The sequence below is a fragment of the Magnolia sinica genome, chromosome 15, assembly GCF_029962835.1.
Source record: "Magnolia sinica isolate HGM2019 chromosome 15, MsV1, whole genome shotgun sequence".
NCBI lineage: Eukaryota > Viridiplantae > Streptophyta > Magnoliopsida > Magnoliales > Magnoliaceae > Magnolia > Magnolia sinica.
Genome location: NC_080587.1, coordinates 34,282,458 through 34,305,966, shown reverse-complemented (window position 1 = coordinate 34,305,966; position 23,509 = coordinate 34,282,458). Strand labels below are relative to the sequence as shown.

The following is a 23,509-nucleotide window of genomic DNA, read 5'->3' as shown; positions in this document are numbered from 1 at the left end:
AGGGCCTCTCATATATATATATATATATATATATATATATATATATATATATATATATATATATATATATATATATATATATATATCGAACAGGCCGCCCCAATTGGGCCTTACATACATTGCAATGGGCCATAGCCCGTGGGCCTTGCATACATCACAATGGGCCTCATAAAATGGGCCATAATTAAGGTAAGTGGGCCACATCACATGGGCCACACGTATATCAAATGAGCCACTCCCAAAAATGAGTGATGATAAGGATTTCCACCATTAGAATTCCCAAGGGTTTAATGGTGGACGTTCAGACCCATTGCTTTCCTGAAATGTGGCCCACCTAATCCTAGATTTGCCTTATTTTTAATTTCAAGCCTTAAAATGTGCTTTCAAATGGTTGGACGGGTTGGATGCGACACATGCATTATGGTGGGTCCGATAGGGATGGATAGCATAGATAATACACATACCTCATGGTGGGGACCACACTGATGGAAGGTGTGGAGCACACATTAGTGGGTCCCGCGTGGGGCCCACCACAATGTTTATTTTCCACCCAATCCTGTTGATAAGGTCATACAGACCTGGGGCCCATGGAAATGTTTATTTACACCCAACCTGTTTAAGAGGTCACACGGACCAGGGGCCCACCATAATGTTTATTTGCATCCAACCTGTTTATGAGGTCACACGGACCAGGGGCCCACCAAAATGTTTATTTTCCTCCAATTTGTTGATAAGGTCACGTGGACCTTGGGCCCACCATAATATTTATCTGCCATCCAAACTGTTCATATGGTCACGTGGACCTGGATTGAGGATGAAAAACTAATTTCGTATTGATCTAAAACTTCTGACCCCAAAAAGGGTCTCAATGGTAGGCATCAATCCTCACTGTTCCCTGTGGCGTGGGCCACTTGAGTCCCTGGAGGGGCTGATTTTTGGGAGGGGGGCCACGGCCCTAGGGGCCCACCTAATGCACAAAGTGGATGTTCCACACACATCATGGTGGGGCTCACGGTTGGGACCGTGGGTCCCTGCCTCTAGCGTCCACGGCAGTAGGACGCCGTGCGTCCTCACGTGTCAGGGGCTGGCAGCGCTTGCTGCCTAATGCAAGGTTTTTTATTTATTTTTATTTTTTAAATCAATATTCCTGTGGTTTTTCACAGGTGGGGCCAGCATCAAGGAAATCCGACCCGGCCATTTGATTCTACGGCCCCTGATCGACCAAATGAGACCAATATGCGACGTATTTTTGACGAATGGAAGAATCAATGTAGATTTTAACAGTAATACCACTATTTCCTATGGTATGGCCCACTTGATTATCGGATTGGGCTCAAATTTCTGCTCAATGCCTAAAATGGGCTAAGCAATGGAATGGACGGCGTGGATTATCTACATACATCAAGGTAGGGCCTGCATGAGTGGTCCACACATCACTGTTAGCCACACCACGTCAGTTCACACTTCACTATGGGGCCACGTCCTGCGTCCTTAGACGCTGGACAGTTTGGATACCACACAACATCATGGTGGGTCCCACTTAGGGTCCCACATGTACGTGGCCCACCTGATGGTATAATATACATATAATATATTTATTATATTAGATTTAAAAGAAAGAAAAAGAGGGTGGTTGGGTGGTACACACTCCACCGTCAATTCTCACTTCTCAGTCAGCTACACCCCACTGTCGGTTAACACTACACTACTAGCCACCACCACTGATGGACGGTGTGGCATATACCTCATCAAGGTGGGTCCCACACGGACGTGGCCCACCTGTTTGGATCAATTTGATGTTTGTGTTTTCCTTCCGTCTAGGCCCGGTAACAGCTGGGTGGTGTAGATCTAACACATCCGTTAGGTGGGTCCCATGAAGGTGAACGACATGGATAATATACACTTCATGGTGGGCCACACACACAACCACACTATCATCCATACAAGAGAGAGAGAGAGAGAGAGAGAGAGAGAGAGAGAGAGAGATCCGGTGAGATAGAGGGTCCCCGCCACTATGGGCCCCTCTTAGTTAAATCACATACATCAAAATGGGTCCCACGAACAAGTGGGCCATAAAATAAGAATCAACAGTGGATCACCCACCTCTAGGCCTTCTTCTTGGTCCCTTAGGCTCCTAAGCTCCTTGCCTTCATCTTTGATGGAGGTTGATGGGGTTTTGATGGTGGGGATGAGGGATGAGAGGGTGAGCCACACTTGGCTTGGGAGAGAATGCTTGGACGTATGGAGTTTGGGTTGCTTGGGAGATTTGAGAAATGAGAGAGAGAGTGAGGTGATGGGAATGATAAGAGGTAATGGAGTGATGGGTTTGTTTGAAAATTTTGTAAAAGAGGTATGGTTGTGTTTGAATTTTGAAAAAAGAGGAATGGGTGGGGAGAGAGAGGGTTGACTTGTGGAAAAAGAGGGATGGGTTGTTGTACTTGAGGTATGGTTGTACTTGACATTGATTGATTGATTGATTGATGGCACATGTTGTAGAGATTCTCTCGGAATTCGCACGCGCGGCGCTTTCCTCGAAATGAACGTCGGCCCACATCTTCTATCCTGGGTATCGGTTCGATGCGCGAATCGCGGCGTTGGAACCGCGGCGACGACGCGGTCGCTATGAGACAGGTTTCGGATCGAGCCGACTTCGGTATACATGACCCGGCTTAGGATCGTGCGCAAATGTCGGATACAAGCCGAGAGTTGCCGGAATTCGACCGGAAGGACCGCGGAAGTATATGGAACGGTACAGAGTATGATATGGGTCTTACAGATAAATATCAAAAAAAGAGAGATGCTAGGGATTGGGTTTTCCAAGGAAGAAGTATCTGCCTATGCGGAGGTCTTTGGATGCGAAATTGGGTATTTTCCATCCACGTATTTGGGCCTACCCCTATGCTTGGGAAAACCACCGAAACACTTATGCAGTATGGTGATTGAAAGGTTTCGAAGGAACTTATCTAAGTGGAATAGTAGACATTTGTCACTGGTAGTTTGCATCACTCTAATCAAATCGGTCGTCTCCAATCTTTGCATATATTTCATGTCTTTATAAATGTTCGAAGTCAGCTTTGGATAAGCTAGTAAAAGATAAGGATATATTTTTTATGGCAAGGGGCTGAAGATAGGCATAAATTTCATTTGCTTAAGTGGGAAGAAGTATGAATACCTCTAGCTGAGGGAGTTTCGGGCATTAAAGAGTTGGAATCAATGAACCTGACTCTCCTTGGAAAATGGCAGTGGTGGTTCAGATTTGAAGAAGGTAAGCTTTGGAGGGAAGTCATTGCATCCAAATATGGCGTCCAATAGGGGAGTAAGGAGATTAAGAAATCATCATACTATCGGGCTTTGGGGATTTGGTAGGCCATCATTTTAGTAACTACTTGGGTTAAAACAGGCTTCCTTTTCTCTCTCAGAGATGGCAAGAGGATATGTTTATGGGAAGATCCGTAGTGTGGTGATTGACCTCTATTGGCGGAATTTTCATCTTTGGTATGTCTATCCCCCATGATGAATATGACAATGGCTAGTTGTTTTTCATCCATTGGTGGGGAGGGGTGTGGTGCCCTTCGTATTGTAGGGATTTAACGGACAAGGAGGTTGAGGACTATGCTTAGTTATTGGACTAGCTTCAAAACATCCATCCTTCTCCAACTTCTAAAGATTCCTTGGTTTCGAGTCCTTCCTCCTGTATTTTCACTATGAAGTCCTATTTGATGCTTTAGAAATTGATGAGTACGAGTAGATACGAGTTTTTCCATGCTTTTTTATTCTATGGCGCTCCCCCCAAGGTGGCATCTTTGTTTGGTTGGTAGGAAGGAAGCACATGTTAAGTTCTTAACTATAGATAATCTTTAGAAGAGGTTCATGGTTCTCCCCAACATACATCTTCTTTGCATGAGCGACGCAGTGTTGATCGATCATTTATTCATTAATTGCTTGTTTGCGTGCCAAGTGTGGACAACCTTTCTAAAGATCTTTGGTGTTGATTGGGTGATACCCTGATCGGTAGTTGATCTGCTTTTGATGTTGCATGGAGTCATGCTTGATAAGGGAAGGTTAGCATCTTGGTGTCTTATCATGCTTGTAGTCCTTTGGAATATATGGGGGGAACGCAATAGGTGATGCTTCCTTAACAAACAGGGGCCGTGGGAAGTAGTATGGAAATCAAAGAGGGATGTGATAGAGTGGGCGTCTGGGGTCAAACACGTCAATGTGTTTGGGCTGTAATGATGTGCCTCTTTTTGGTTGCATTCATTTCTGTATTCTTTACTGTTTTGAATCTTGTCAAGCGACCTTTCAATAAAATAAAGCATTATCCTTAAAAAAATAAAATAAAATCTGCTGGACAGATTATGGACTGGTATAGGCATGTTATAAGATTGTAGGTTCTTGGGAATAATGTGTTGGACAGATTATTGGTGGGTTTTGATGTGTTTGGGCTGGAATTTGGCTTGAAAGAGGGGCTGAGATGGAAGCTGGTTTATTGATCAAATTGTGGACAGCTTCAGGCTAAAATGCTAGGGTAAGGGCTTCTGTTTAGGGACAATATGGGCAGATTGGATGCTGGTTTTGCAGATGGAATTGGAATTGGGGACAGGTATGTTTGCCTCTTAAAGTGGAGCTGGATGTGGGCATTCTAGAAAAGTTTCTGGGCAAGTTAAGGTTGTACTGTGGGCAGATTTTGGTTGCCAGTTTACTGAGAATTTGTAATAGTTTGATTTCTGTAGGTCTGGTTTCTGGGTGACTGGTAATGGACAGATTCTGGGTCGTGCGTTGTAAACAATTTGAGGACTTGTCTTTGGTTAATAGAGGTGAAGGTTAGGGCTTCTGGGAGATTGGTACTGAGGCTGTTAGGATTTAGGAAAGGGTTGAGTTAGGCTATCGTTGAAAGTGCGTTTTGTTTCATGGCTGTGATTTGGGTTTTAGGGACATTGACTGCAGATTAAGTAGTATTTTTCTGTTAAGGAATGTAATTGTGGCATGTATGGTTGGTTTCAAGGTGTGCCGCAACAGCCGTTACGTAATTGTAACGGTGGAAACTATTACACATTATGGGGCCTTAACAATTGTTATGGAAAAAATGAGCCATAACAACCATCACGGGGCCAATACAATTTTTTTTTTTTTTTTTTTTTTGTTTTTGTCTTTTTGTTTTTCGTGCTTTTTTCAAAAAAAGAAAAGAAAAAAGAAGCAATGGTTGTTACGGCTTGTATCTGAATGGTAACAATGGTGGCCATACCGTAATTGTTCCAGAATACCATGGTTGGTTTAGAAGGATAGGGTGGTACAATCAAAGTATTCTGTATCGGTCAGTGTTTTAAGTATCGAGGATATCGGCCTATATATCTCACGATTTATCTTGTATCCCACCTGTGCGATATGAAGCGCACAAGTAGGTGGGATATATCCTACATGTTCGATCCAGTGAGCATTTTTTCTTTTCGATACTTTTTTTTTCCTTGTAAATCATGTTAAATCAATATCAAGTTGTTACAAATCCATGATTTTTCATTTTTCTCATGAAAAATCATAGATTGGGAGCTTCGATTTGGGGATTTGGAGGAGATGAGCCGAGTTGCTGAAAATTGAAAAAAAAAAAAAAATCAAAACTTCCCAATTTCTCACTAATTGGTTGCAATCTTTGTGTCCAAACATAAAATCAAACATGTATGTAACCTGATCTAGTGATTCTTCTTTTGCTTTTGAATGTATTGCTTGTGTTTCCACACGTCTTCTTACATTTATAAATTATATGAAGACTTTGAATATACTCGCATCAATTCAGTTAGACAACACATAGATTAGGACCCCATGCAAAGAAAACCTATTATGTGTACTTGTTTTTTTTGTAATGTTTTGATTTATAAGTGTGTATTGATGTCTTTTTTTTTTTTTTTTTATAACAATCACTAAAGTTTCATTGAAAAATTTGACCATTTTCTCAATGTTTCCCCATGTTTCCAACAACAATGATATATCACGTGATGCAACCAATATATCACATGCGATAACCGATATGTATCCATATCCCAAGGGTGCGATATGTAATGCGATACCAATATTTTGAACACTCGTATCGGTAACAGTGGCCGTAACGGTCACCATCGTTATCGATACAAGTATCAGCCATAACGGCCAATATGGGGACGTAATGACGGTTATGACCCCTCTTTAATGGCTGAATTTTGTTTTGTCCAAACAATTCTGGAAGAATATTTAGAAAATCCAAAATAATGTAAATATTCCAAACACGTATTCATTTTTTGTTTTAAACTTGTTTATGGTAGCGTAACGGTCTACTCTTTGGTGGGAGTGTTGTATCCGGTTGTTTGGTGAATTTATGAACATGGTTATGTGTCTCTAATATATACACATCACAATCAACATTAAAACTAGAAATCGAAGAAAAAGGCTTATATACTACTTTCTTCCATTCTTTGAAAAAAAAATTGGCCCTTGGAGCTTCTATACATTACTTTATTCAATCTACGGTTTTAATCCTAAAAACTATAGTAAGAATGGTCAAAATCTGCTGTATAATAATATAAAGAAAGTTTTTGGAATGAGAAAAGTGAGAAAAACAAGGAAAAATGGATTTAAATAGAAAAGTGGTCATTTTTCAACTGTTACGGGGGTAACAATTGTTATGCCCTGTAACCGATATGGTCCCAACAAACCAACTGCCCTGTTTCACCCCCGGATCACATAACGGCCAGGGCTGTTATCTATACGTATCAGCCTTTACGACCATATTATAATGGATACGGAACATATTGGGTATAATATTTAGTTGCAGGATCCTTCTAACTAGGTGCCACTCCCACTTCAAATCCCCACTTTAGAATTTTGCTTCCAGTTCCGCTTCTTACCTATTTATACAACTATACTTATTTACATTTTGAAAGAGATGCTTCCCTATTCCCGCACCCGAATTTGTTGCCGCTTCATTTCATGCTTCATGCAACTATACTACAAGTCTACAATAGGCTCAAGGTTTGGAAAAAGTGCCTGGTTTGCAGTAGAGTTGGTTTGAAAGATGGAATTTGGGTTTTAGTGGCTGTCTATAGGTTGTTGTTAGGATGTAGATTTAGACTGTGGTTGTGGTTTATAGGTTGTAGAAGGATTAGGTTGTTGCAATGGAGATTGGGAATAAGATTTTATTTTATTTTTTGAGTTTGGGTTTTGAGATCTAGGTACTCTGAAGTTATGGCCCTTGATAGAGTAGAATGGTGGAAAGGGATTCATGTAGCCAACCCCAATTAGTTGGGATAAGGCATAGGTGATGATGATAATGAGATCCAGGTCCCCTGTTTGGGTTTTGGAATGCAAATGGAGGGCTGAGGTAGGTTTGAGAAGCTAATTGGTAATTGAATTAGGGTTTAGGGGTTTAGATAGACTAAAGTGTATGGTTGGGACTCTCTCTCTCTATCTCTCTCTCTCTCTCTCTGTTTTTTTGAAGGATGGGTCAGGGCGGTTTTGACTTTTGGGGTTTGGTATAGTGTTAGGAAAATTGGGCGAATATGAAAACCTAGGGTTTGGGATTTGGGGATTCTGAAAAATTGGGTGAGTTGGGGTTTTGGGTTGAGGAGAATTGTGGATTTAGCAAAATTAATGTTTGGGGGTTTAGGACTTGGGGAAAAAAGTAGTAAAAGAAGGAAAAGGGCCTAGAAAACTACTTGCTTTGATACCAAAATGGATCATGCAATTTATAAGGGAAAATGTAGTGGTGTTGGCAATTTAGGTAACACTGCTTTATGCAGTTCTTTATGATCTCTAGAACACACTGGAAAAAATATTTAGATCTCTTTCCTACTGGACTTCTGTTGGTTCATGCGCAGTGGTCTATTCCTAAACTACTAAATAAATGAGGGCAAATAAACTAACTGAAGTAAAAGACTCCAAACTCTGTTCTATTTCTCTATGTATCAGCAGCATAGGCCTTGGTATAGAACCGCATGGGGTATTCATGCTGTATTCTGTACAGTTTACTGTACATGTTTTACAGTTGTAAATACAAGCTCTACTTTGGACCTAGTTTGTACAATGGACTCGTAACAATTTCCAACTGGCTATTTGGGCTCTTCAATCCAAACGGGCCACTAAACAAATCAGATTGACCTTTTCAGGTCCACAAAGTCAAGTCAATGGGACATTCTCTTAATAAGGCAGCTCGTGGGACCCATTGGGACCCTATTTGATGGATAGGCATGTCCTACATCAGTAGTATATGCCCCCATGTTGAAGATGGTCCAGCGTAGAGTTTAATTTGATTGGACATAGCCACCTGACAAAATGACTTCACTTTTGGAAGAGCAAATTAACCCAAATGAAAGCTCACCTAGACACCTGATGAACCTCAATTGTCAATGCCTAGAAGTAAAATTTGGAGGACAAATATTCTCCTTTCATTGGCTTCCTATTTTTGTCACAGTCACTTTCAGTCACCTGGACACCCTACAAACCATTATTAGTTCCTCAGGTTTAGAGGCTTCAGTTTTGTTGTCCCGCACATGTCTAGAGCAGTACGTGTAATTGTGTTCAAGTAAACTTGAAGTACTACTACATGCTTCATAATCTTACGGTTCCTTCTGTTTTTTACTTTCCTTTCCCTTCTTCTTCTTCTTCATCTTCTTTTTTATTTTTTATTTTTTATTTTTCATAATTGTCACATTAAACAGTTTGCACAAAAGGAGGAATGGACTCGTCTGTGTGACACTCTGGCTTCAAGACTAATGACTGCGGGTAACACGCTTGCTGCAACTCTCTGCTATATTTGTGCCGGTAATATTGACAAAACAGTAGAGATTTGGTCACGGAATCTGAAGTATGAGCATGAAGGGAAAACCTATGTTGAACTTCTCCAGGTGATGTTTTATTGTTAGAATTTCATGAAAGAGTAATTCTTTCCACCTACATAGCAGACTGACAAGTATCATCTCTTTGTGTAGGGTTTAATGGAAAAAACTATTATCCTTGCTTTGGCAACTGGACAGAAGCAATTTAGCACATCTTTATCAAAGCTTGTTGAGAAATATGCTGAACTTCTCGCAGGCCAAGGGCTTCTAACAACTGCAATGGTGTACTTAAAACTTTTGGGATCAGAAGGACCCTCTCATGAGCTTGCAATCTTACGAGATCGAATTGCACTCTTTGTACAAGGTGATAAATTGGTTTTAAGTGCCATCTTTCATACTATATGAAGATTAGCAATTACTTTGCTTGTGTTGATGGCTAGGAAATGGCAATTGAAAGTACTTGTGCAGCAACAAAATTCTGGGTTATGCCATTTTATTTTATTTTATTTCTGGTTTTCTTAATACATGATTAGTGCAAGGTGGTCCATCTTGTTTGATACTTGTTTTAGTGCATTCTATGCTTCCATTCTAAATATTTCTCTCATTTTTATGTATTTTCCAGTAAATATTTTTTTCCTAGTCTGTGTATCTATTTTGTACTATGTAACAAACCTAAATATACATTAAATAAATTTCCTTTTGAACTACATACATTGCAATATTGACTTCACAAATAAATTTTAGAATAGAAACATGTGTACTCTTAGATATTAATAGACAGTGTATTATGGAATCTTGCATATAATACTGTAAGTTTTAGTGATTGAATGTGCATGGATTTTTATTATTATTATTTTTTTTTAAAAAGAGAGGGAAGAAGAAAAACGTGGTATGCATCCACACAAACTGCCGTTTGTTTATTATATTTAAGTAAAATCCAAAAATGACTAAGTTTATTATAATAAGATACAAAAAATTGGCTAAAATGCCCTTTCTTATATCATGAGAAAGGTGTCGTAGCCTACAGTGTGGATCATATTTCATGTGACCAAATTTGCTCCTGCATGTGTGCAATATCCAGTAGTAGGTGTCTTCAATCAGATGGATATCCAACTCTATCTGCATCAGAGTAGCCTTTGACTGAAGCTGACCGGTGAACTTGTACAAAATTCCTCATCATGGGGCTCCACTGTAGATAGCTCAAAATATGTATCACTGCATCCAAATGTGACAGCCTAGAAGCGTGCATAAGCTGAGTACAACACTTACTGGAAAGGTTATGTCTGGTTGAGAAGTCGTTAAATAGGCAAGTCTGTCCTCCAATCTGTGATATCTACCTAGGTCTTCTTGTAGCTCACCTTGCTCACTATTTGTGATTGGGATACATAGGAATATCAGTGGGTTTAGCACCAAGTACCCTTATCTCTATCAACAGGTCCACAACATACTTTCTCTAGGTCAAATTAACTCCTGCCTTCAACCGGGCAACTACTATGTCGAAGCACTTGAGCTGTCCCAAATAATTTGTATGAAAGTGCTATTTAGGTACCTTTTCAAGTCTTCTATTCATTTGTTATCAGTGATCACTATTAGTAACTACAATCTCATTGACATATATTGGTAATTTGACTTGATTCACTTTATTGACTAGAAATTGATTGATCACCTCGGCTTTGTTGAAGCACATATGCCACCATCACAATACTGAATTTTTAAATCACACAGGCCATAAATCAACTTCTATAGCATATATACCCTATTACATGACTTCCCTTGAACAACAAAACCATGTGGTTACTCCATATACACTTTTTCATGCAACTGACAATGCCCTGTGTAAAAGAACATTTTTAACATCAAGTTGGTAGGAAGGCTGGCAATACTGTTTGCTACCATGAAAATAATAACTCAAACAAAATTTAGTACTGCAACAGAGTTTACAGAATGATCAATGTTGAGTCTGAGTATACCTCTTTGTGATTAATCTTGTCTTTAGATGCTCAACAGTTCCATCTAGCTGATACTTGACAGTATAGAGTCATCTCCAACCAACAATATGCTTTCCAGCTGACAAATTAGATAGCTTCAAGTTTCATTTACATTCAGAGCTGTTGTTTCCTCTGCCATGGCTCTTTTCCAACCAAAATGAGATAGGGCTTCATGATAGGACTTGGGAGTGGAAAGAGAAGAAAGAATTATTTATGAAGGGAGGGGAATGGACAGTTAAAGGTAACCAATTGACAACTTGGGTGCTCTGTAGAAGTATGTCTGCCTTTTCTAAAAAGCAATTGGAAAATCAGGTTCAATGGAGTCTTGTGAGGTATAGTTTGTAAACAAGGCGGGTTAACTCGGGATTCAGCTGAGTCGACCCAGCCTGACAACTGACCTACTCACTAGGATAGGAAAGCCACAGCTACATTAGTTAGCATTTAGCAATATTTTCAGGTCTAGTTTCCCAAGTTTAACTGGAACTCTGTTGACTCGGCAGAGTCAAACAGGTTATCTGGGACTTGTTCAAGGGCATTATTACAATTTAAAGGTGTGATGAAGGGTAAAGTTAAAAGCAGGGGCAGTCTCCTTTCTCCAACACCTCCATTGTAGTCTTACACACTGAAGAAGGGGGGAAAAAAAGAAAAGAAAGAAGAGGAGAAGTATGCTGATATTTTATAAATTTTTATTTTATTTTTATAATTGATAATAAAATAAAAATGATAAAATATTTCGTTTTCTAAACTGCTTGCTTGACTCGTGACTTGGCTAGTGAACCTGACCCAGTGACTAACTGAGTCCTAAGCTGGTTCTGGGCTTGCAACCATGCTATGAAGATTCAACAACTGGATCTGGATCTGCAGACGTTGAAGAAAATTGTGTGGTGGTGGGTGGGTGGTGGACTTTTTTTTTTTTCCAAGAAAAATAAGAAAAAGAAGAGGAGAATACTGATTTTTCCCTATATTTTTCTCATATATTTCTATTTTATTTTTATAATTGATGTATAAAATAAGAATAATAAAATATTTCATTTTCTAGATTGCCTGGTCGACCCAGTAACGTATAGATTTTTCTCATGCATTTTGATTTTATGTTATTAATTGATATATAAAATTTTTAAAAAATATGACATTTTCTGAACTGCCTGGTCAAGCTGGGACTTGGTTAGTCAACCTGATCCTATGACTAAACAAGTCCTAAGCCGGTTCTGAGTTTGCGACCATGCTGTGAAGAATCAACAACCGGATCTAGATCTGCAGATGTTGAAGGAAATTGAGTGGTGGACTTGATTATCCTTTTGTGTCGAACTTATGCTTGTAGCTGGATCTCTTCTAAGTGCCTTGAGTATTGCTAGCTTCAATCTACGTAAGGAAGAGCACCTAGGGTGTAGTGGTCACCAAAGGACAGTTTAAGGATTGGAAGGAATCTCCCCCGAAATCAACGACAAAAAAAATCACACTTTATGTATATATTGAAGGGAAGCAGATTTTTATTGCAAAGGGAGCCAAAGCTCAAAGGCTTACAACCTAAAACCCACAAAGCAACAACCAATCATTCTGGTCAAAATCCCCATGACATGAAACCCAACTAATTACATCAACCCTTTTTTACTAAATGCATTCCGCGCAGACCCACTTTTGTTCCAAAATATCCAGTTGTTCCTCTCACACCAAATGGCCTAGATAACTGCCGGTAAAGTGAGTCTCCACACCACTTTCTTCTTCTTCCCAACTCTCCTTCATGCCAAATGAAGAGAGCTTGAGATGGTCCCTGATATCACCCGTGCCATTTCGAAGGAAGTAAACACCTTCTCCCACACCGTTTGAGAGAAAGGACAATGAATAAACAAATGATATACATCTCCGCATCCTTCCAACACACAACAATTAGGCAACACCATAGCACTTTGCTGAAGGATATCTAATGTTAACACCTGATTCCTTCTCACCAACCATGTGAATATTGCAATCTTGGGAGGGCCCCCGTAAAACCACACAAACTGCAAGAAGGCTTTGCTTGCACCTAACATGAAACTACCAAACAATCTGTAGAAGGATCGATCCGAGAACCAACCTGACTTATCCAAGGACTACACCATCACGTCTATTTCACTCGGAATAGGGGAAAAGCAATGAAGATATTCCATCGTCTGCGCAAACTTGTCAGTTTCATCATCCATCAAATTCATTCCTTCTACAAGGGGGAGCACAAACCACCACAATACCAACATAGGTGCGCCACCGATCTAGGGTAGCACTTAAATCTGAGGCCAAGTTGGCAAGCCTCGGAAAGACTTCCCTAAGAGGACGATCCCCAAACCATAAATTTTCCTAGAATTGTGTTCTCTTGCCAAAATCACAAGAGAAGCAGATACCTTAACCTTATTGGTCAAACTGGCCACCCCTCTCCACAACGAATGTCTTGTACATTGTCGAATCTTTAACCCACCAATCCCCTTCCCAAACTTCGTATTTAGTTGCAATCACCTTCCGCCACAACCTGTCTTCCTCCGAGCCAAGCCAATCCATTTCCCAAGAAGCCTGTAGTTCATAAGCTTTAGCCTCCCAACTTTTGCTCCATCGTCTCGGTACAACTTGCACACCTCGTGCCAGTTGAAGATGTTTTCTTTCACAACCTCCCAAAAGATTTGATAGAACAAGATAGGAAACCCTTCCACCTAGGGGCCTTATTTGTCCCCAAGGAGTCAACTGTCTTTTTGATTTCCTTCATGGATATGGGGTTTTCATGATTCTCAGCTTCTATTGCAGAAATCTGGTTGAACACCAAGTTATCTAACCAGGTAGATTCTTACAGAATTGGACTACTGAGTCGCAGACCTGACCTCTGTTGAAAAGAAAGACTAGACTCAAAACAGAGTGATGTTTGCACAAAGGAATTGTTTATGCAAACTTGGGCTAGAACATTGGTATCCTCTCTAAGGTCCAGAATCCCCTAGAAAATACACTTAATAGCACGAGGATCAAATAAATCGCTTCTTGGGCCTAAACTATGAACAAAGCTTACGCATCGAAATACTTTAGGTGGCAAATAAAAGAATGTGACATTTCGAAATAAGATTGGATGAGAGGATTGACCATTCAAAACAATTGATGGTATTTTGTTGGTTAAAGAACTTGTCGTTAAGACCGCATCACTCTATCAATACTTTAGAAGACTCTACCAACAAATAACGTGAAACTTGAATAAATGACAATTTTTGCTCTTTGCAACTCTATTTAATTAAGTATGAACACATGCTATTAATTGTTTACCAAGATAAGTCTGATAATGACGAGACATATTCGGTTCCTTCTCATTATTAGAACTTTAAACACAGATTCAAACTAAGTTGATTTATAATATCCATGTGAAACAATTAAAAAATAGAATATATATATATATATATATATATATATATATATATATATATATATATATATATATATATTTTAAGGATGCAATATATTAAAAGAGAAAAATAGAATAGAATAGTGGGGCCCGAAATGTGCAAAAACAGAAAAACACAAAAGAAAGGAAAAAAATTTAAGAACTAAGCAATAAAAAAAGAAGAAAACAAATAGAACTATACAACTCGAGACAAGAAGCCATAGGCCATAGCCTGCAGGAAGGAGCCACACCAAGAGAGGGGAGAGAAGGCTGCTGTCTTTGAGAGAGAGAGACAGGAAGACCATTCTTGAACCACTTTGGAGATAGAGCAAAAACTGTAGCAAATGTGCTGGAAGAATCATGGAAGCATCGGAAGTTCCTTTCATTGCAAATAGCCCATAAAGTAGCGAGACTTGTAAGTCTCCACAACGAAGAGGAGTCTTTATTGAGCCCCGAAAAATGCCAAGCATGAAGGAAAGAAGGAAAGTGGCTAGGGGCTACCCAATTCACAGAGAAATTGGCACAAATTGCATTCCAGATAGCCATCAAGAAGGGACAGTGAATGAATAAGTGGGGGATGGTCTCTGCCGATCTGAGACACGAGGGGCAACCATTGGGGAGGATCAAGTCTTGTTTTTGAAGGTTTTTTGTAGTCAGGGTTCTTCCTCTGGCAAGTAACCTCGTGAAGGCAACCACTTTCGATGGGGCCTTGTAATTCTAGAAGAAGGAAAGGGAATGGATGAGCTTGTTGAAAGGAGGTTGAGATGTGAGTGTAGTAAGTCTTTGTAGAGAAAAAGAGGGACAAACAGAGATTGTCATCCTGAACTGGAATAGGTTAGATAACCCTACAAAAGATGGAGAAGAGAGTAAGGCTTGAGTCTTTGAATCAGATAGATTTCTTCTATAGGGAGGGCACCAAACTCCTGATCCTGAAGGAAAGAAACACTCGACCACAAAAATGGAGATGTTGGTGGTTATGTTAGCCAGATTGGGATGAGAGTCATCTAAAGGTGTTTTTGAGACCCATCTATCTAGTGAAAATCCGACATTATTACCATTTCCCACATTAAAAGAGAGCCCTTGGACAAAGGAGTATAGCTTAGTAAACCAACCACCATCCTTCACCCCATGCTTCAAGCCATGGAGTCCCTCCACAATCTTCTTGCCTCGGTGCTGAAACAGCACAACCATTTACCCAACAATGCATAATTAATATCAACAAGGACTCTTATCCTAGCCCCTCCCTCAGTGTAGGGTTTACACACCTTAGATCAATTGAAAGGGTGGAATTTGGGATGGGGGGAGCTCCCATTCCAAAGAAAGTCTCTCCTGATTTTCTCAATTTTAAGAATGATGGGTTTTAGGGCATCAGAATAGAGATAGAAAGTAGGAAGGGAGATTGGAGGCAAGTTTTCTATTCATTCTTTCTACAATAGCATCTCAAAGATGGTTGGGAGGTTTTCCAATGCAGGGAGGCAGACCAAGATATTTGGAAGGGAAGGAACCATGTTTGCAGCCAAAAGAATATGCAAGGGAAGTGAGAGTGTCATTAGAGATATTTATGCCTGACATCTCCCTGTTATAAAGGTTGACTTTGAGGCCAGAAATGGATTCTAAGCATCTAATAAGCAACCAAAGAGCTAGAATAACAGAGTCGGAAGCTTCACAGAATAGTAAGGTGTTGTCTACAAATTGAATGTGGATGATGGGAGGATAGGAAAGGGGCTCAACGGAATCCACTGAAATAACCCACCAAAGCCCCTTTGGAAAGCATGTAGCTAAGGCCATTAAGAACAATAACAAAGAGGAAATGGGAGAGGGGATCCCCCTGTCTCAGGCTATTAGAGGCTAGAAAGAAGCCTTTGGGGGACCCGTTGACTAGAAGAAAGAAGGTAGATGATGAAAGATAAGCAGAGATCCACACACTCCATTTCCTGTCAGAACAAAATCTCCCCAACATATAGTCGAGATAGGTCCAGTCTAAGTGATCAAAAGCCTTTTTTACATCTAATTTGCAGACAATACCCCCTATTCTTGATTTGTGACAAGAGTCTATACATTCATGGGCCAATACTGGATAGCCTAAAATCTGTCTATTGGAAAGAAAGGCTCCTTGGGGTTCATAAATAATAAAGGAAAGCACATGGCACAATATAGTGGCTAGAATTTTTGCCAAAATTTTGTAGGGCCACCTAAGAGACTGATAGGCCTGAAGTCTTTGAAATTCGAGGCCTCTTCGATTTTGGGAATGAGGGCTATGAAAGAAGCTCCCATAGTACAAGGAATTTTTTCCTGAGCTATGGAATTCAGAGACGAAAGCAATAATGTCGTCTTCAATTAAGTTCCAAAATTTTTGAATAAAAAAAAACCAAAGGGTAGCCATCTGGGCTTGGAGATATCTCACTAGCCAAAGAGAAAACAACCTGTTTAATTTCTTCTTTAGAGAATGCACTTTCAAGATCACCAGAGCTCCTAGAAGGAAGCTGACGAATCTCCAGGTTATCTAGAGTAGGTTTGGACTGATGATCAAAAGAAAGCAAAGAGGAGTCGAAAGAGACGATATGGCTCGATACTTAGCTTTAGTCTTCTAACTTAGAACGAAGTTATCTTGTTAGTGCGTGCTCTGGCACTAGCAATGGCGTGGAGGGGATTGACGATTCAACCAGGTAAACTTGACAGCATGAAGCAGGAGGTCAATGAGGTTGTTTCCCCCACCCAAACTGAGAATAGTCTCATGCTTTTGGATATACGATCGTCGTTAGACTTTTCAAAGGTAAAACGAGTGATGTCGACATCTCTACCAACATACCAAGGTAGATCCCACATGGATTTGATGGAGTTGAGATCATCCCAAAGCAAGTGACGAGTTTCAGTGGCGCAGGGACCATAAATGGAGGAAAAAATCTATTTAAAACCAAAAGGGCTTCTGAGGACAACGGAGGCAGAGTATGAATCTTTAGGCGAGTCTTCTATTGTCCAGGAATAAGCATCCCATGCAATTAGAATCCCCCTAAGGTTCCCCTTGCCTCTAAATAAAACCAATCTTTGTTGCATAAACTTCAGATAGAATTTAGGAAGGGCTTACTAACCTCTGAGAGCTTTGTTTCGTGGAAGGTAATAATGTTGGTTTTGAACTAACTCAATTTTTAAAATTTTATTTATTTATTTATTTTTTTAAAATTTAGGTGCATTTGGAGCTGCTACTCAGAGCCTTTACATTCCAGGAAATTATCTTCATTGCACAACCAACTTACCCTTTCGGCTCTCATTCTTGTCGACCAGGATCTTGAACCTCCATCGTAGTCGGTAGATTCAAGGCTGATTAGTTCTCCTAGACCTCTGGGTGATCTTTTACCCCTTTTAGCTCTATACAAGCTCTGTCCTCATGATCCTCAATGAAGCACTTGAGGGTTATGTAGTCTTCCTCTTTGTCACCAAACAAGAAGTCGACTGAAGATTCAAAGTCCGTTAGTCCTTCTTTGACCTTTAGAGGATCCTTGCATTTAGCCAAGATAGAGTTTGGATCCAATTGGCAATTAGGGTTAATGAGCTAAGGATTCGCAATGGTTCAAGGAGAGCCAGGGACGATTTGAATTGGGGGAATATCTATAACAAAGGCATTAGAAGAGATTGCGTGTTGTGTGGGAATCATGGCCCATTCATTGGAGGGACCGTTGAAGGATGCATAGAGTTTGTGGGAAGAGGCAGAGAGAGACCAAAAGGGGGTAGTGACTGGAAGAATCCCATGGAAACGGGGAGAAACATGTTTTCTGAAGAGGGTGAGCCGATCAGATGACGATGGGTAGAGGAAAAGTAGGGACACGCGGTGCCCTCATTGGTGAGGCTAGGAAGAAAGGGGATCGAATCATCAAGCTTTCATGGCAAGATGAGGGCCGTAGAGATGGAGGACAAAGGTGATGACAGCTGTGGGGAGTCCACATCACCCCCATCCAACTCCGCAGTGCTCTTGTGATTAGAGTTTGCAGAAGGTTTATCAGAGTTTGCAGAAGGTTTTAAATTCAATGGGCTAGTCGGTGACGTCACAACAACACGCATCACGATGATAGGAAGAGAGAGCTCTGTAATGTTGTCATTGTTGACGAAGGAGGATTCAAAATTTGAAAAGTCGGACGGGTTGATATCTTCTGCCCAACAACATGCTTGATTATTGTGCCACGTATACAGGTGAAAGACTAATGGAGCTTGCACGTGGGATTACAAGGATCGTGTGGCATTGGACTGTCCTCTATCGCACAGGACGTGTGTAATGTCGATCTCCGGTTGAGATATTGCAGGAGAGAGTGGAGAGTGTTGTGGATAGGAGACGTTTTCTGCCTCGGGTGCCGTATCAGAGATTGAGTTTGGTGCCCAACCGTGTGTTGGGACGAACCTCGTGGGAATGGTTGACACGTTGCAGGGGGGCTTTTGGTGATCTTGCGGAGAATGGGGGCGTTCGGCAAGAGGCAGAAACCACCATTTTTTTTTCTAGCCCAATTCTATGTGGCTTGCTCTGATGAGACTAAGATTTTGAGTATAACAGACCCCGATTTGAGAATCATCGAAGATGGCGTTTTGATCTGATTATTCTTTTTTATTTTGATTTGAGCTGATCTCAACTCCCACCCTGAGTCCATTGTTGGATCGAAACCCAAGACCTTCCTGACGTAAGTGCGAAGGGTCAAAAGAAGCTCGTGGCTCCAAAGCTCAATCGGGATGCCTAAGAAAAGAAACCAGGCATCACTGAAACCAAAGGGGGAAAAACTCTCCCATTTGTAGACAGAGGTCACAAGGCTTTTCTGGTGTTGTGCTCCGGTCGAGAGGATAGTCAAATCTACATCCTGGTTGAAGATTGAGGAGGAAGACAGTCTTTCTTGGGTAGTTGCCAAGGGCTAAAAGGAACTCGAGGCTCCAAAGCTCAACTGGGACGCTTGAGAAAAGAAACCAGGCATCATTGAAACCAAATGGGGAAAAATTCTTCCATTTGTAGATGGAGGTCACAAGGCTTTTCTCTGGTCGAGAGGATAGATTTCCATCTACATCCTGGTTGAAGATTGAGGAGGAAGACTGTCTTCCCGACGTAGGTTCCAAGGGCCAAAAGGAACTTGAGGCTCCAAAGCTCAATTGGGATGCTTGATAAAAGAAACTAGGCATCACTGAAACCAAAGGGGAAAAAAATTCTCCCATTTGTAGACGGAGGTCACAAGGCTTTTCTGGTGGTGCTTCGGTTGAGAGGATAGAGTCCAATCTACATCTTGGTTGAAGATTGAGGAGGAAGACTGCTTTTGACAGGACTTTGAGCTCGGAAGATCCGACTCATAGACTACATGAGGAAGTTAGCCACTGGTGAACGTCGGATATGGTTGCATCAAAAGCAGTATGGATGACCAGACTGTAGGCGAAAGCTAGCTTTGCTTCATTTACCATTGTGTAATCGAAGAATATGATTGGTCCTTTGTTGGAATAAGTAGTGCACGTCTGGGGACGGGGTCTGAAGCCGTAGAACTGCTTCTTTGAAAGTTCGTCCTTTTAGGGTCTTATTGAGGATGTTTGTCTCTGTTTTCGGCTGGGTAGTCGACAACGACAGGGGCGACACCTCCTTCTAAGGTCATGATTGCTGCTTGACTAGGACATATGGAACTGCATTATGTTGCCCATTAAACCCTACATTGCGGAGGGACGAGATCGCCACCGCCTCCTCAGAAGAGGCCATACACACAAACGCAAAACCTCGGCGGGTGGATGATCCTTTCCTTCAAGGTAGGACAATTTCTTTAATGTCTCCCTTGTTCTGGAAAACTCGGTGCATCATGTATTTATCCCATTCAACTGGAATTTTGGAGATGAAGAGAGTAGGAAATCCTATGTAGTCGGAGACTAGAGCTTTGTTGAGATTGCGGGCAACCTCTTTGGGCTTCCTTCTATTGATAGTGGTCCACCCGTCTTCCTTCCTCCTCTGTTCTTGGATAGTAGCATTGGATTTGACCGGAGCCTTACCTAGGAATCCTCCATGACTGCCGTTGACATGGAGAGAGGATCTCTCTCTCTCTCTCTCTCTCTCTCTCTCTCTCTCTAATTCGTGTTGCCCAGTTGCTGTGGGTTTGATTTCATGTTCCCCAAGTTGCAGAATTGCATGTTCCAAAGACCTTGATTTTTTTTGGCAATCACTGGCCCATAGTCGCAGGGACCGTCAAGAAGAAACTGGTCAAAATCCCTTAGGCGGCCTTTTGCTTCCAGCCAGCACTCCGTCTCCTCTCCTGAGATCAGAGAACATTCTCTGGGTAGAAGGGTGTTTTGAAGATCCTGGATTTTCACCATTTTCCAATTCCAGGGGAGACTCTTAGCTTGCAAAATAAAGGATTTTGGGGTCAGTTCCAACTGTCATAACTACCAATCTCTTCCTAAAATAGAGAAGATTTTGAATATGCCTTTCACTAAATAAGGCCAAGTCGTTCTTAAAAAAATAGTGTACAGACATGGTATAAACAACGGTTACATTATGGCCGAGAAAACAGTCACCCCTGTTATGTGCTACGGAGGTGAATCGGTCCGTTATGAAAAAAATGTCTGTATTGGCTGTTACTGATCGTTACACATCATATCGACATTGTTATCGGGCCTGTTACAGGCCAATGCGGCCATAAAGGGCCCATTGTGGAAGTTTTTATTTTCAACTTTTCTCTCATTTATCCATTTATTTATTTGTTTCAACCATGAAGGAAGCCAGATCTAGGCCTATTTTAATGATCAAAACACAAAATTCGAGGGGGATTCAATGAAACAAAGTGGAGTGCTACGGAGGTGAATTGGTCAGTGATGCAAAAAATGTCTATATCGGCTGTTACCAGCCAGTACACATCGACAATGTTACTGGGCCTGTTACAGGCAAACACAGCCATAAAGGGCCTATTATGAAAGTTTTTATTTTCAACTTTTCCTCTCAATTTTCCACTTCTTTATTCATTTCAACCATGAAGGAAGCTAGATCTAGGCTTATTTTAATGATCAAAACACAAAATTTGAGTGGGATTCGATGAAATGGAGTGGACCATTTTGAGAAACACCGAAAGGGGTAAACCATCAGTTTTTTTTTTTTTTTTTTCCATCCGTCCCTCTTTCTATTCCAATGCCATCTTTTGTTTATTTATTTTATTTTTTGTATTTGTATGTAACATTCACCAATCATGCTTGATTGTGTTCGATTATGTCGTATTTGGTTGCTTTAAGCAGGTCAAGTAGACAATGTCCAATGAACAACATTCTTACCAAAGAATGGCCTGTTACACCATCAAATCCATATCCAAGACCAAAAAAGAATATGCATTGGGATCTTCATATATTTTTAGAATCCCCACTGCGTTATCCGTGATCCACTAGATTGCTGGCTGATATTCATGCCATTATTCATGTGTTGGATGTAGGATTGCATGATGTCTACCCAATTCACATGACGACAATGATGGTGATCCTCTTTAATTTATTTGATGGGTGCCCTAACCGTCAATGCTGCTATTGAGGAGATGTACTCAACCGTCAAGTCCACCAGACTCGTGTCCTCCACCAATCCTCTTCTTCCTCTTGAAATTCTGAAGAACACAGTAGGAGGGATAAAACATTTCAAAGTAGTTTAGTAATTTCTTAAGTTTGTTATTGGACATAAGACAAAGCGTAAATTCAAGAACATAGAGCTGGTGACAACGAGACAGAGGAACTAGGGTGCGACATACATAGTCCATGTATTTTAAATGTTGTACCATCAGTTAAGGTAATAGAAGTATTACAAATTAATTTGTTAAGAACATAGAACACACACACCTGATTCCTCAATCATATGGTCATATTCTACCAAATCAATGAATCAAGGTAGATTGGCCCAGCAGATTGAACGCTAATGCAATATTCAACAAAGTATTTCAGGTTGGCCAACATAGGTTTATCACGTATATATCCTTGCAAGTCTTTATAGTATGATTATTGAGACCACAATGTGTGCACTTCCAGGGTCCACAGTGGCCACCACCGTGACCTCTGTCTCAATGCCACTACCACGACTAACAAGAGCAAACCTGTCTACCACTAATAGCAGAATGTTCAAAGAGGCAACCTTTGAAGTAGGGTGTACACTTCATTCAAACATGTAATTTCTCAACTTCCCAAAATCTAAGCTCTAACTGGATCATTCTCAGTTTTAAAGTTGGATAAAAACCTGCACCTGGAACTCTTAATGTGGCTGCCCTTGTTTCTCTAAATCAGTTGCAAGGGGCTGGTATGTGTTTAGCTCCTCCCACATACCTCTTAACTTAAAGCTAAGTCTTCTCCATGACTCTTATCACCCAATGTAAGTTGTAATGCAAAAATATCGTGGATTGATTGGTAAATATATAAGACATTCTTATCGAAAGAATACATCTCATGCAAAGAGTCTCAAGTCTCCCTCCTGCTGTCCAAAAACATAACATTAGAACTGAACAAGGGTTTCATACCATTCCGCAACCAGGTGACGTAGGATAACTAACCACTTGCTCTAAAAGCTCGAACTGATAGAGTGTGGCGAATCAAATCCTTTGTCTCATAGCCCAGGTTAGGCCCTAGGCCTAACCCCCCTCGTGGGCCCTACTTCCAAGGTGTCCCATATCGGTATCGGTTGGCGTAACGGTGCCCTCCGAAACCGATACGGATACGGGGGCGTAACGGCGATATGGGAGCGTAACGGCCCGTAACGGCGCAATTTTTTTTTTTTGTTTTGCTAAAAAAAAATGAAAAAATATGGATTAAATCCGGAATATTCTAAGCATTCCAAATATGCATTCATTTATAAATTGGAACATGTTTATGATGGTGTAACGGTCCACTCTTTGGTGAGAAGTTGTATCGGACTGTCTGATTAATTTTTTAACCAGGTAACTTGAATTTGACTACAAAATTCATATATTTAATTTTTTTAAATATGTAATTTATATACTTAACAACTTGATATCATTTCTCCCCATAGTTCTTTAAAAAAAATGAAATTAAATTCAGGTAGATGGCGTTGCCAATTTGGGGCTGACTTGGAGGACCAATCTATTCTCCAAATTAGCCTCAAATTCATGTCATTTATTGTCATTATCCCACTTGTAAATTGGTGGACATTTATTGGATAATGAATCATTAAAAAAAATAAAAATCAAAAGGCCCTATTTTAAAAAATAAAAGCTCACAAATTAACAATTAAAACTATTCAAATAATTTGATTTTGGCATTGTGAGTTAGCAATTGCAGTCCATAATTTAATTGTCAAATTTTAAGTTAATATGTCTCGTGTACAATTTTTTAAGGCTTGAATTAGGAGGGAC

General features: G+C 40.5%; 1 protein-coding gene across 2 annotated transcripts in view; it reads left to right on the top strand.

Moving 5' to 3' along the window:
- LOC131227102 (protein transport protein SEC31 homolog B-like) overlaps positions 1–23,509 on the top strand; it is a 105,231-nt gene that overhangs the window by 46,331 nt on the left and 35,391 nt on the right. For both annotated transcript variants that reach the window (XM_058222809.1, XM_058222810.1), the window contains exons 15-16: positions 8,685–8,870; positions 8,955–9,165. In XM_058222809.1, the coding sequence (XP_058078792.1) occupies positions 8,685–8,870; positions 8,955–9,165 (397 nt within the window). The remainder of the gene's footprint in view (positions 1–8,684; positions 8,871–8,954; positions 9,166–23,509) is intronic.